Genomic DNA, 16,002 nt, shown 5'->3' on the forward strand with positions numbered 1-16,002 from the left:
TCCGCTTCAGAGATCAGGTAGGGAAGGAACCGGTTGCAAGTGGTATCTCGAATTGGCGCCAAATAGCGAAACGAAGAAACGGCGGGCGGGGAGTTGGTAACTCGGTCATAACCGCGAAAGCGGTTTCTACGCCAGTAAAGATGAAGAAGAAGACATTTCAAGGTATAAAATTCAGCTGTTCATTAAAATAGCAGTGTTTGTCGATAGAGGTTCCTATAAGTAACTATATCTAAAGTGTTCTTTCCTTTTTAATGGGTAGAAGCAGATTTTATTCCATCGAGAAGTGTAAATTGATAGTGAAGGTATGACGATAAGACGGAACTCACAGCGAATCGAAGCTATAGGAACATACATTTCCCCAATGATAATTCAATGGTACAAAGTAGAATGATAAAGCGAAAAATTGTGAGGGAAAATACGATATAAAAAATCAGTATTAGAGAACAGATAGACTAAACGATGAGAAAAAAACAGCCCTAAGCATCCTAAAAAATTGTGTAAACTTGAAACACTTTAACAAAGAAACATATGGCTGCAAGAATAAAGCTCTCAAAAGAACATTGCATTTGGTCATCTACAAAATGGCGAGAATATGAATTGGCTAATGAAAGCAAAATTTCTTATTTTTTAAGAAACGGGATGCAAAAAGAATGTCCGCACGCTACCAAAAAATATATCATTCCCGGTACACTACCAAAACGTTTAAACATGGTGGTCTAAGCATTATGGTGTGGGCTCGCTTTTCGTTCCATTAAGCCGATCCTATACATTTGATCAATGGCATCATGGATCGAACAGTATATGTAAACCTACTGAAGGATGCTGTGTTGTCATTTGCCAGCTGGGAAATACTTATAAAAAGGACGTCTCAGCAGGGTAACGAGTGGTTTGCATCAGAAAAGATCGCCAAAGTGTCCTGGCCAACGCAGGCAGTGGACCTGAATCAAACCGAAAATTTATGGAGAGATGTTAAATGAGTTGTAGCAACAGAAAATCCATAAAATAGTACACCACTTTGGCTAGTGGTCATGGAGGCATAGGCTCAAAATTTCCATGGAGCGTTGTAAGGATATAATAGACTCTATGCAACACCAGAGTATGAATGTAAATAAACGCTTTACAACCAAATATTAATCAATCGAAAGCATTTAGAATTTAAAGTTTGATTTGTTAAGTGTTAACTGCTTTTTGTGTTTTCCTTGCAACCAAACAGGCGCTACGATTTTAGTGAACTGAATTTTAGTTTTTTTTAATATACATATTTTGTTGGTAAAAAATACTTATATACATATATTGCAAAAATAAAACTTTGCATATACGAAGAAATAGCTAAACATTACTTTCAAAAATTATAGAATTCTTATTTTGTATCTAGCTTGATGTCTACACTAATTATGTCCAGGTACTTCCCCATTTGAGTAGCTTTTTTTAGAAATTGCGCGTTCACTTCTTATCAGTAAAGAACAGTTCAAAAATATTATTTGGGCTTTATTATTGTGCTTTACCGTTTACTTATACCCTTACATAGTATAGGTGTGTATTTGTATTTGGCCATATACATAAATACTAGTTACGTCGTTCAGGTATACTGCGAGTACAAGTATATAAGTAGCAATAATGTGGAAATCTCAACAAACTGGTACTGTTACTTTGAATGTAGTATATTCTATATATGTATTTAAATTTAAACATGAACTTTTTATTCTCTATTCAGATATTCTACATGACAATAATATTACGTTTTTTTTGTGATATTTTGTTTCGAAATATTTATATTATATATCTTGTAAATTTGGCCCATCAAACTTGGGTGGATTTCGTGAAGCGCAGTTGTGATTGTCATACACATATTTGACATACTTTATTTACTTTCTAACTAATAACGCACACCTATATATTCTTCCATTGTTTTTTCTGTGTTTTATATAAAAAAAAGTTTTATACATTCCAAAAAATACCTCATCATCAAAGCGAGAAGTAAACAAATGATTGTTAACCAAATCCTTCCACGCCTTGATGAAGAAATCTATTATCGGGCCCTTTCTATCAACTACAGTTTCAGGCTTCCTGACAATTGTAGAGTTCGTCAAGCATATGTGGTTGCCATTAAGTTAACAGTAGATCCACGGCTTCGGTGCGAAACTTCGTTTAGAAAAGCGACAATCCACTCCGAAGGCAATGTGGGTTTACTGAGCTCGCCCTCAACATTTGTTAAGGTATTCCTAGCATCAAAATTGAACAACTAAAGAACTGGATGTAATTAATCACTTAAAGTTCTTAATTTCCACGCAATTTTCGAACTATATTAAATGCAAAATGTATATGATATGTGCACATCTACTAAAAATCATATCATCTTAATAGAGCATTTTTTCGTCTAGGTACAAATAGTCCTAAATTGAACACAAAACTTCGAAATTTTGGGTAATATACAGACAAATACTGAAACAAAATATATAAAAACTACATGTGAATTCTGAGAAGCCATTAATGTGTCAAGAAATATGCTCTAAGCATTTAGCAACTATTATTTATTTTGATGATAAAATTCCAAACAAACTGCTCACGCCACTAATTTGCAACATTATCTTCTCTTAAGATAAGGTGTGATAAACAATATTGAAATCAAAATATGGAAATCTTTATGACTTAAAAACAAATGTACATTAGGATGTCCAAATGATCACTTAAGTTTCCTACGCAAGCAAGCTGTTTATTTTTACATACATACATATGTGTGCATTTAGGTAGCCTAGGGCCACCATGTCGTATGAGCAACACATAATGTATAAATCCCTTGCATGAATGCTCAGTACGTTTGTTGTATAACTTTAACTGCGTATAACTTTTAATGTAACGTTTTTTTGGAAAAAACAATACGATCCTTTTTGTAAATTATATTAGAAAATACCTATTTCAAAATTATAAGCCTTCTTCACCCTTATGTGTTTACATATTTATGTCAAAGTTAAGAAATTGGTGAAATTTTATTTTGCCATTTCGACTATGCTGGACCCTTATTCTCCAAACTTTCTAGTATGATTTTGTTATTATACACATACGACTAATAAAGGGTTTTCTTAGAATGAGTCTCTTCTATGTTATTGTCTACCGGGGCAACATGTTGCTACAGAGTATATTAGTTTCTTCACCTTTCGGTTGTTTGTATCACCTAAAAATGATCGAGTTACATAGAGGGTTATAAATGATAAGGATGACGAGACTAGTTGAAATCTGGATGTATGTCTGTCCGTCCGTCGATCTGTCGGCGCAAGCTGTAACTCGAGTAAAATTGAGATATCAAAATGCAGCTACACGTCTTGCTTTGCAAAAAAGGAACGACGAGTTCGTAAATGAGCGTAATCGGACCACTAAAACATTTCATTAAACGAAACTATATAAAGTGCCATAACTAAGCATTAATTCAAGATAACTATAAATTGGCTCAGGACATCGCAGTAGAAAGGGCACTTGTGGGCTAAAAATTTCGAAAAATAGGCATGACCCCGCCCTCTAAGAGGTTTAATGTACATTTCTTCTAAACCACTTAAAATACAATATCCAAAATCGCTCAGAACAAATCCCTTTAGCACCCCAGCAACACTGTAAAAAAACTCCATCCACTCCGGAGACATTTTACATCTAGGATGATACAAGACGACTATATAGGAGCCGGGGTCGAAATTGTGCGATATCATATATCAATACCTACACGACTGATATCAACCAGATTCGATATATAGTAGTATCTTGACATTCCTTTCTTCCAGTACGAAAACGAGAGAAATCGGACTAAAACCACGCCTACTTCCCATTGAACACAATATCCATCTGATTCTTTCACTTTCCTGTGTGCAAATCAACCAATGAAAGTATCGGGATAAAACTTTGCCCGAATAGTGCGTTTAAAATATCTTATATCATCTTAAGACCAAATATTGTCCAAATCGGAGCAAACTATTGAAGCTCCCAGCAAACGAATATGTGGATCAAGATTCCAATTGCGAACTTTTTATCGAATATATCGCTCAATCTGAGCTCAATCTGAGCGATATATTATAAAAATGTGGGGGGATCCTTTTCTAATCTTAGTGGAGATTTTCGAACTTTCAGTTGCGTATCGCGTATATCGGCAAATTGAGAGAGTTTGTTTTTCTAGTTTATCTTTGTGCCTAAAATGGATAAAATCGGTTGAAAACTTGCTCAGACTCCATATAACCAACTAACCACATGTACCTGAACGTATTTTCTTCGCTTTGATTCTGGCAAGTTGAGAGAGTATGAAATGTTCGGTTACACCCGAACTTAGCGCTTCCTCACTTGTTATTTGAACGTGATATTGGTCTATAATACGCTATTGTTGTATTTATCAATATTCAGGTATTGTGAAGCCGACGTACCTTATTCTATATTAGAAACGTGCCAACTTTTTTCATTGAAAATAAAAACTAAAAAACTTATCGAAATTCTGGGAAACAGTAAGGCGGTTGGTGTCAAGCATTTATGCGATCTTCCGTTCGATGTTATTTCTTTCCACGTAGTTTCAACAAGGCAAGCAAAGAAAAACGTGATTTTCAACAAATTAAAATATATTGCGTTAGCGTGAAACTAGTAAGAAGGTGTCCCAGCACGTTACAACTTACGTAAAGACGAATTTAATATTACAATATCCCTGTTATTTGGAGTAGTTTATATCTCATTCACTCGTTTTTAAATTTTTAAAATACCTATCTTTTCGTGGTATTTTTGTTTTGAAGATATTAATTATTCAAATAATCTGTATGCATAGTTATCAAATGTTATATAATATGACACCAGTCACATTCCGGTTACATGGATACCACTTGCTTGGATCATTATGTTTCCTATACGGGTGTTCCTAACACTTCCTGTGTCGATAGCCAGTGGAAAGTGCAGTTTTTCTAATTAAAATTTATGTGTTTTTATTTTATTTTCTGGAAAATTTTCAAAAGTTATATGTACATTCTTGTTCAGGAAAAATATGCTCCAAAAGGGCGAAAAATCTGGCGTTTGCTTAGGGCGGTAAATGGTCTCGGGCCGACCCAGGCCTTATACCAAGTACAAATAGAGATTTTTAGAAACTAAAAAGGTGATAGAGTTCTCAATCCCCGTAGTCTCTATTTCAGTTTCTTTTAGCATTGTTCAACAGCCGGAACTTTCTTTACGTTCAGATTGTTAAATAAAGTTTGAAGTTTTGAACTGGCTACCAAGAGCTTATTAAACTCCTGTTCGTCATAGTTAAGATCTGTCTGCATCAGTTAAATAACTTAAACTTCCTCATGGTGTTTTTTTTTTTGAATGATGTATTAAAACTTCGTTATTTAATCCTCTTAACGTCAAAAAACTGTAATCTATACATAACATTATTTTCTTAAGATAATATCTTCAGAATCAACTCCTTACCTTAATCGTAAATAACTTTATGTCACAATCACACATCGTTACTCAAAAACTAATACTACTCATAAATATTCACTCTTCCAGCATGGCCTGCATTCAAGATGGACTGGAACATATGAGAATAGGTGGCGCTAATCTCTCCTACACAACAGACATCGACTTTCATCGCCCACAACCAGAAAATAACGGCACAGATAGTTCGGACAATACATGTCAACATCGATGGACGCCCACAAATGGTTACCATGATAAGGGTATTGGAGTGATGACAAGCCTACTGGGTTGTATGAAACCGATACTCTCCTTTATGACCAAGACTGGCGTTATCGAGATCAAGGATCCGAAAGATTACGCTTGGGAAATACCGTTTGAATGCATAACGGGGTTGGAGTGGCTCGGCAGCGGCGCGCAAGGTGCCGTCTTCAGTGGAAAGTTGAACAACGAAATTGTTGCTGTGAAGAAGGTGAAAGAACTGAAAGAAACAGATATTAAGCATTTAAGAAAGTTGGATCATCAAAATATTATTAAGTTCAAGTAAGTACTTAAAAACGAACACATTTCCTTTATAATTTCTTACTCAACTGTTGTCTTTCCGCAGAGGTGTTTGCACACAGCCGCCTGTATTTTGTATAATCATGGAGTTTTGTCCCTATGGTCCACTACAAAATATACTGAAGGATCAGCGGAATAAGAAAGTGATGCTGCCATCTCGTTTAGTCTCGTGGTCGAAGCAAATTGCACACGGCATGCAATATCTGCACTCACATAAGATCATACATCGTGATTTGAAGAGTCCCAAGTACGTATACAAGTTTCTAAAAATATCTTGGTTAGTCTTTATTAAATTTCCTCCTCTTCTGCAGTATACTGATTGGCCATCAGGAGATAGTGAAGATCAGTGATTTTGGTACAAGCAAAGAGTGGAATGAGAAGAGCACGAAAATGAGCTTCGCTGGCACCGTAGCTTGGATGGCACCTGAGGTGATACGCAACGAGCCGTGCTCAGAAAAGGTCGACATCTGGTCGTATGGTGTTGTACTGTGGGAGATGCTAACATGTGAGATACCGTACAAAGATGTCGACTCGTCAGCCATAATTTGGGGTGTGGGCAATAACTCATTGAAACTACCGATACCGTCCAGTTGCCCAGAGGGTTTCAAATTATTAGTAAATTTATGTTGGCATACTAAACCGCGAAATCGTCCCTCGTTCGGGCAAATATTAACGCATTTGGAGATAGCTGGTCCGGAGCTTTTGCGCAAAACCGACAACGGCTACTTCGAGGCACAGCAATCCTGGAATGAGGAAGTGCGTATGCATTTCAAGGAAATCTCACAAAATGGCACCAGCATACATAAATATGAACAGGATTTGATCAGACGGCGCACGGCTGAGTGGCAGCATGCGCAGGACATACGGCTGGTCTACGAGGATAAGTTGGAGAAGACAAATCGACTGTATTTAGAATTAAGTGAATGCATGACACAACTACAGGAAAAAGAAAAGGAGATCGCTATGTATGTTTCACAGTTTCACTTTATGGGAAATACACACTGCAACTCTTGTATATTTTTCTTTTTTAGGCGCGAAAAGCAACTGCCAGGTTACAAACCCTCGAGACGTTTGGGCAGCACGCTACGAAAAATACAAAACTACCGTAGACGACTTAATCCACCTATTAATATACCAGGAAATGCTCAAAAACAACAACAATCGTCATCACCTGACCCCGAAACAACGCCAGAGGTAAATTACGTACATAGCTATCTCTTAGTAGGATTAACTTGAATGAATCCATGAGTTTTTTCTCAAAAAAGAGATTAATCTCTTTCTTGATACTTAGGGTTAAAGTCTATAAAAATCTTCAGTACTCAGCTCAACTGGAAAGTTTGAAAGGCACGCCTCATTATTCCTTGCTGAATGAAATGCCTTTCCCAGTATTGCTGTGAGAATTTTATAAGGGCAACCCTAGATCTCTCAAGATTCGAGATATTTAGTTTTTCTTTTTTCATAATAAAAATATATCGATGGTAACCCTGAAAATGTTAATAATTTCATTCTATTAATAAAACCACGAAATTATTCAAATTTGATGCTAACTTATTTCCATGGCACCAACATTTTCATATTTTCTAAATCCCATTATTCATATGTACTAATATATACTCACTTTCGTGTATTCTCTTTGACAGAGCCCACTGAAGGCAACGCTCTACGCACAGGTTATAAATCTGAATAAGACGAAATCCTATTGTGTAGCCACGCAGAAGCCGAAGAAAAGCAGACATCGGCGGGTTGGTTCCGGTGGTTTCGCCGCTGCACCCAAATATAGTCCAAGTCGAGACCGGCGATATCAAAGCGAACCAGAAAATCGTAAGAATGTTAAGTTGGTCGACACTGAAACTCAAACCGATGTCATGGATATTAGTGAAATGGATATTAGTCCAAATGCCTCCTGTGCAATGCATGATATCTCTATGACACTTGCCATGGAGTCTGGTTTGCCATCCTATGAAGTTTTATATCTAACAGATCGCATAAAGCAGCGCCAGTCGGCTCAACCACAAACCGCTATGCTATGTAGCCAACAGCCGCTACATCATCAAAATGACCAACCACAACAGACAGATGCAACGGCAGCGGCGCTTACACCAACCAGTCTGAATGGTAATTCCATGACACCGTTGGATGTGACATTCCAGGATGCATGCTCTAGTCCCGACCAATTACTCGACGATGTTATCAATAGCAACGAAAGACTTGACTTACCCGATTATTGTAGTTCCAATGAGCACCTCGATCGTCTTGGCGAAAAGGTGATCAAGTTTATCAATGAAAATCGACTGAGCATACAGACTGCAACGTCAATCAGTAATCAAGGTGAGCTGGCGACAACTCGTCTGCAACCATCTGATAATGGCAATGAGAACACAAACGATGGCAATGGCACAAGCAGTCGCGATGCTGCATTGGAAAGAATGACGCCAAGAACGAGTAGTGTGCGACGAAAACACCAGCACACATTGGACAAGCCCTTGGCAGTGGAGGAACAAGCGTGCAACAATGCGAATGGTGAATCCAACGAAGATATATTCGATGACAGTTGGTCGGATGAAGAGGGTGAGGATACCGACTACAATTATGGACTAAGACGCCGAAGGTAAGCGAAATAGAAAGCAAAATGCTTTCAAACCACTGTTTTTATCTCACAACGTAAAAAGAGCGTTTAGCTTAAACTTCCGACCGGTATACAACTGAGAAGTCTGTTCGATAGATTTCAGTTAATAGTGAACAGAGGATACTGATCCACTCCGGATCAGGACGTCACTTAGTTCTACCTGATAATTGACCAAAATTTTAAGGTTTTTATTAAGGAAAGTTGATCTGTTTCTTTTCTAGAGCAAGTCTATGTGAAGAACTTTAAAACAGTTTCGAGAAATATACTCTGCGAGGTTCATTAAATCATACATTTAATATTACTTTCCAAAAACAAGTTAATCAATATCTTCTCCAATTTGACAGAAACTAAGGGAAATATTGTGATCCGCCGTTAATCCGTAAAGACTTACACATTGTCGGGTGCTGGATAATTAATTCCATATTCCATAATTAATTAATTAATTAAAATTTTGCAATCGTCGTTCTCTGCTCGATTTTCCACAGCTGACTTTCATTCTTCAGATTGAGGGGTTGGTCTTATCATTATTTCAGTAGGCTCCATGTAGATCTCTTCTTTTCTAACATGCATTTGTGCTTTTTCTATTGATTGCTTTTGGCCCTACCGAGGGTTTTCTAGTAGTCGTTGAAATTCTTTAACAGATTCATTTGGAGACAGAAAATACTTGTTTCGTTGATTGATTTGAGTCGCTTTCGTTTTCAATAGCAAAATGATCGATTTGGTTTAAAGTTTTTCGATCCGAAAACAATCAAAAAGAAGCATGAGAACAGTCGCGACCGATTAGCTTTGCGACGTCTCCTTTTGTATAGGATTTGTGGTGTGGTTTCATTTACACGAAATATCTTCCACCATATTGCTTACTTCACCTACCCAGAAAGACCCTGCCAATAAAAATTGAAACTACTGTTATTCTTCTCTGATATTATTTTGTGACAAAATAAGCAACGACTTTGCTTAAATCAATTCTTTTTCTTTCCATCCAGCATTGGACGTTTACCGATTGGACGCGGCATGCGTGCACGTCGCGGGTACAAAATACCAATTATACCGAAAATTCCAATACACAAACGCAATGTAACCGTAGTATCGGATGAAGAGAACACCTCCGAGTATAGTCACTCACCGTCCAGCCAACATTCTACGCTCGAAAGTAATCCTGATGAAGTACTCAAACAAATGAAGGCAAACAAGAAGGCGATCAACGCTGCGACCGCCACAACAGACAGCGAGGAGGATGTCTCATCGAGTAGCAGCAGCGATGATGCTGACGATCTCGAAACGCAGCATGAGCGTAGACCAACTACAACAACAGCAACGGCTGCCGCAGCAACACAACGCCAAAGGCGCGAACAACGACAACAGCAAGCACAACAAAAATATGCAACAACAACCAGAGCAATAAATATACCCGTTGCCGAGTCATGTAATGTCGGCCCATCCAACGTGCCCAAACGCAGCGATGTCATCTCCATACCAACATACGAAGCGGACGGCGCAGTGGACATGGTCTAAGCTTGTGAAAGCCTATTAGCAAGTACCAAACAGGCTCAGGAACTATAACTACTCCGCGCATAGATACAAATGTATATTTACTTATATGATGATACTATGTTGTATGAGGCTATAGTTCCATTAAACACATAAAAAGTAGTATGTAAAAACAAAAACAAAAAAAATAGAGGAAAACGAAAAACAAATTATAAACGCAAAACAATTCCGCTTTAGTTCAAGTACGTACATACATATGTATCTCAGAAAAAAACTTTAATGTCCTGTATTTAATATTACAACTACCAGTTTATTAAGTAACCGTTACGATAAGTGTACAACAAACAAGTCAGACATCTTGTCATTAGTAATTAGTCATAATATGTATAATTACTTACATAATTACACACATTTACAAAGGATTGCATTAAATTAAGTAACCATTACATTGTAATTAATTGTTTATTATATAATATTTAGTTTGAACGATAAGCAAGTAAATTGTTGTATGTGCGCATTATTTAAAAACATATGTACTTATATACTGCATATGAATTTTCAAATACCTACTGGTATTTCATTAAGATTTCAAAGTTATCGCATGCTCAATTTGCCGAAAAGGAATGGTTGCCAATCTCATTCGATCGACTGTTGTAATCTTATTATTTATAATCAATAATGTTGTCATAAAGGACCGTGAGAACTTATACAAATCCTACTTCTCTAAGGCAAAAGCATTCATTAAATTAACGCAGTGTCCATAGTTACCGTTAGTCTCGAGAATTGTATAAAATTGCTTTATTTCCTTATACTTATTCAGGTTCTAGAAACCCGAACTTAAATGACCAGAAATTCAAACTGTCTTGCACAAGTATTTTTAATTTTCGAAAGCCGTACAATTAGAGATGACTAAAACTTAAAAGGTTAACTGTCGAGTATTTGTTTTTTGATAAGAAAAAGCAGTTTTAGTTATGAAAAAAGTGATCCGAACAAATGATCATCCGCTGGACGCATGGTTATTTCATCGATTACCTTTACATACTGCTAATTTTATTAAATATTTTTCAAGCCATAAACCAGTTCGATTGTTCACTCATTTTCTGCTAGAGAAAGATCGAAATTAACAGTGATAAACCATGACAATCTACATTTCGATCATTCTTTGATGAATATAATGAATAAATATAGCAAAACTTCCAAGTTTTTTAAGGTAGCTTACGTGTAAGAGGAGATATTCGGCGTAAATCGAAGAGAGAAACGAAAACTAAAAAATTCTTTGTAAAAAAATGCTGTGGTCTGTGGATTATATTTATAGTATATTATTCATTGCATTTATTGAAGGTAGCTGCATACAATTGTACCAAACTCAGTAAGCCCCCGGTAACTAATAGCGATCTTTGTTCGAAACGATTTAATATTTTCTTCTTGCATATGAGTTTTATCTTCCTTACTTTTTAGTAAACATATTAATAACGCAATTTTTGCGTAAAATACTGTTACATAAGAGAAAAAAACCTTTAAGCTAAATTTGATGTAAAGTTCAACCGTCACGCTGTAAGATTTTTGCAATGTACGTGTGCTACTACGAATCCAAATAAGACATAACGCCTCTCAAAGTAAAGTAGAGCTACTTTGAAACTCATTATATAAGGATTACGTTATATCTTTCATAATGCACTAATGTTCATCACAATTCACGGCACTGTGCCGGAGTAAATAATTTAATGTTTTGCATATATTTGTGACTATGCTCATATATACAAAACCAGTAAACAGTTTTATTAAAATTTAAATATTTATGAGATTTATGTAACCATTCCCGCAACAACTATTCCATATAAACACATATACATATATGTATATATGTAAGTATATTTGTTTTTAAATTGTGATGCACTTATCTCGAGTCTCGCCATTTATAAAGAGTTCAAGTTACTTGTTGAGCGTTTGATATTCAATTACTTTTAAAATAAATACTATTTAAATTACAATAACACAAAATTACAAAAAGAAAATAATAGTCTATAACAACAACATCATTATAAATTTATGTAAACTGTCCATATATAATTACCTTAAGCTATTTGTGTATAAAGTCCAGTTATTAAATTGTACTTGATTACAATGATTACAAATGTACTTAGTTTCGTAATGGAAGCGATGAGATTGCTTGCCTGTGCCTGCTATTCCACGAATACATACTTACAATTGCATATACGTTTATATTATGTACTTATATGTTTTAATAGAAATACATACCTACATATATTTTTAAGTATGTATGTTGCTCATTTCTTTATTCAAGTTAAGTTGTCTTATGTGTTCATGTAATTTAAATACTGAAATACATACATACACATTTCATAGATTTATGGTTTTAAAAAATAAGTAAATAGTTTTTGTTTGGCTATTATTTGTTGTAAGTAATATATTGTTTAATTTAGTTCAGCAAACAATAAATATACATAAATAATTTAGTATATAATTGATTCATTATGCATATATATACATACATATGTACCATAAATATGACTTCCTTTTTTACATGAGGACAGTTTGTTAAGTTCATCATGAGTCCGTCCGTACATAATCTCAATGAAGTTGTTTTCTTTCATATTAGATCTATCTTAGCCGCGGTTGCGAATTTTTTAATTCAAGATTTTTGTTTAAAATTAGAAATTAAATTCAAATAAATGTAAAATATTTTTAAAGTAAATCTAATTTTTTTATTTTAATAAAACTCAAAAAATTAAATAAAAGTCATTTCTATTATATATTTGGTAGTCGAAAAAGTCTTTTCGTATTTTGTCAATAGATTTCGTTGCATAGTATATCGTATATCTCCAGTACTAGCAATAACATTGTGTCATACCATATATGTAGTGTTGCTTCGCGGAAGTTGAAAGAAGTTACAGCTGTTCAAAAATGAGTGAAAATAATGAAAAAATTCGCTATATTTTGAAATTTTTTTGAAGTTTACGGAGACAATGCTGTATTAGTTCGTGTAGCACAACTTCCGTTCTGAAAATTTCGACTTACACTGATGGAATAATGTCTCTAACGAAATTGACAAAAAGTGGTCGACCAAAATGATGCATATTTGTTTATTTATTTATTAATAAAAAAATAAGTTGAAGTTTTATTAGAAATACGAAAAGACTTTTTACCCAATATAAGCCGGTTCTTGGAATTACAATTTTTTCAAACCCGTTTTTGGGATTTAGGCTTTTTTCTATAAGGTATTTAGAATTAAAAGTTTAAAAATGACTTTTAATAATGATTTTCGATTAAAAAGTTTAAAAATGATTTTCAATTACAAAGTAATAAAAAACATAATTAAAATGTGAATTTAATTAATTTTTAGTGTATTATTATTTCCAGTCCTGATCTGTGCCACTAGCAGATAATTAATTTTACATTGACATAAAAGCAGATTTGGTACGAGTATCTGCTCTGCCTACCTTTTAACTACCTTTACCTACTTTCTACTACTAACAAATATCTATACTCATTTAATTTGTGTCTATATATATATATGTACAAGATCGAATCTCCACTCAAAATTATATTTTTAGTCAATATTATATAAGGATCACTCCATTTATTACAAAACTCTCCAATTCTAATCACAATCCTTTGAGTTGACCCTAAGCACATTTGATTTCTGGAGAGTTTCATTTTATTGGAATCGACTGCCCCAATTACAATCCTAAATGTAGCAACGTTCATAAAGGACCAAATTGACTGGTCAAAACTTTTGACTGCAACACAATTGGTAAATTTTTAAAATTTATTCTAATATCATTTAAAAAAATAGCATATTTTTTCATGAATTGAATCGCTGTGGTTATTAAGATATCCCTGATCAGCTGATAATCATTCATCAAATACAAATCCCGACGACATCGCGGTCCTAAGAATCTTAAATTCCATTCACTTCTAACATTTCTTCTATGTAGAATATGTGAAATTGACGAACAAAAGATCATCTTCGTAGTTTTCCAAAAAAAAATTATTTTCACCCCACATTCGAGGCTTAACGCAACGTCGCGTATAAAGCGTAGAAAAATGCTCCAAATAGTTTCTGCTTCTAGATGTTATAGCTTACAGCTGTCATTTTGTTCTGGCCAGAAACTAACCAATTACCCATCTTTCGGCAAAGTTCACCACAACTTACCAGTTAAGTTAAAGTTGCTAACCACATATTGAGAAAACGGTCTTTAGTGTTCTAATGGTTTCCCACTACTTTCTTCACTCTTTCTATTGTCGCAGTATCTACAACTATATAATAATAATATTTGGAGTTTAAATTTGAGGAATTTTGTCTTTTGTTAAATTATTTCTTATTATTGTTGTGAAATTATAAAATTTACTTTTGATTATATTGTGTTGGTGACAAAATTGTCTGTAGGCCACCGAAGCTTCAGATTCAGAATGTTGTCATTACTGAGTTTAAACCCCAAGGACCACTCTAGCAGAAATTGCCAATAAGACACGACAATTGGAGCACTTTTAGAAAAACGCTTATTTGAAAGAAAAAATCTTGAAAAATGTCTTCAGTAAATATATTGTTGCTGCCTCCTTCTGGCGCTGGTTTTGACCTAAATCAAGAAGAAAATTCTACACGGTAGCCTCTTGTTAAAAATAATCCTTCAGTAATGGAAAAGCCTATCACATAATATGAATTGCGTTCGGAAACTCTCTCTATATATATACATATATACATTCTTAAATATATAATGGATCGAGTTTAAAGCTGAAATATATTTGGCCGATAATTAGCTCAAAAGCGAATTTAGCTTCCAAGAGACTTTAATTCAAGCATTTGCAAGGATCATTGGATACTTAACGACTACAAAGATTTTGGAGGATCACTGCATCTTTTTGATCAATAAATATGTACATACATATGTATGTATCATAAAAATATACAATATAAGACAACCCTTCCTTTCTTAACTATTCTACAATTTGGTATATGTATAATGAAGACACTTCAAAATTAACATAAATATTGTACTTGGATATGTATTCTTATAAGTATATGAGTATAATTTTAAGTACACACATAATCACTTAAGTATTTTAATTAGAGCAATTATTGTTTTCACAGACATTCGTCCTTATTTGACATCCTTGCATTGTTTTCTAGAACTAGAACTGCTTCGTATTCTAATTTATGCCGTAACGTTAAAGACAAGAACAATTTTGTTAATTACAATTTGTTTTCATTATTTTAAGCACTCAGGGTTTAGGAAGTGAATATATGTATACTCGTATGTAAATTGCATAGTGTAGCGTTTTGCAAGCAGAATAGCTATTTCATAAAAAACGCATTTTCTTTAAAGGATTAATTCATTAATATTTCTAGACAAATGTATTGTTCCCAAAAGTAAAAAAAAGGGTAGTTTAAAAGAAATAAACAATAGTTTAGGGCACTTCGATTGAGAATTTGATCATTGTCGATTGTATTGTATTTTTAAAACTAATTCAGCAGCCTAGCGAACTTCTTATAAATTGACAGCTCTCTATGATTATGATTTTGATTCAGAAACGCCAATTTCAAAAATGTGATGAATGCGAGTTTTATGTCTCGAGTATGCCTCTTTTTGGAGTGCGTTGACAAAGAATTATTTCGGTTCGAGGCCTCATGAATGAAGTCACATAGACTTCCAGCACATTTAATGTAGAGAGTTGGTTTCATTTCAATATGTTGCGTTTCACCGTTTTTTCCTTTCCTTAATTTAAACAACATTCTAGTTCTTGAGCATAAGTGAAAACCTAAGGTTTTATACATATAATCCATATACTTAAATACTTGAGAATATTATTGGTATACAACCTTTTTCGGCATTCACCCAATACGAGTAGCAGCTTTAATCTATGATTTTTGAAAAACTTCTCTACTCGTATTA

The 16,002-nt window shown here is 34.5% G+C and overlaps 1 protein-coding gene across 4 annotated transcripts in view; it reads left to right on the plus strand.

Moving 5' to 3' along the window:
* Nucleotides 1–12,453, plus strand: part of LOC120776339 (mitogen-activated protein kinase kinase kinase 13-B) — a 33,560-nt gene extending 21,107 nt beyond the window's left edge. For all 4 annotated transcript variants that reach the window (XM_040106877.1, XM_040106879.1, XM_040106880.1 and 1 more), the window contains exons 3-8: nucleotides 5,506–5,955; nucleotides 6,020–6,220; nucleotides 6,285–6,938; nucleotides 7,005–7,167; nucleotides 7,614–8,581; nucleotides 9,583–12,453. In XM_040106877.1, the coding sequence (XP_039962811.1) occupies nucleotides 5,506–5,955; nucleotides 6,020–6,220; nucleotides 6,285–6,938; nucleotides 7,005–7,167; nucleotides 7,614–8,581; nucleotides 9,583–10,111 (2,965 nt within the window). In that variant the 3' untranslated portion in view covers nucleotides 10,112–12,453. The remainder of the gene's footprint in view (nucleotides 1–5,505; nucleotides 5,956–6,019; nucleotides 6,221–6,284; nucleotides 6,939–7,004; nucleotides 7,168–7,613; nucleotides 8,582–9,582) is intronic.
* Nucleotides 12,454–16,002: the final 3,549 nt, after the last annotated feature.

The sequence above is a fragment of the Bactrocera tryoni genome, chromosome 5, assembly GCF_016617805.1.
Source record: "Bactrocera tryoni isolate S06 chromosome 5, CSIRO_BtryS06_freeze2, whole genome shotgun sequence".
Classification (NCBI taxonomy): domain Eukaryota; kingdom Metazoa; phylum Arthropoda; class Insecta; order Diptera; family Tephritidae; genus Bactrocera; species Bactrocera tryoni.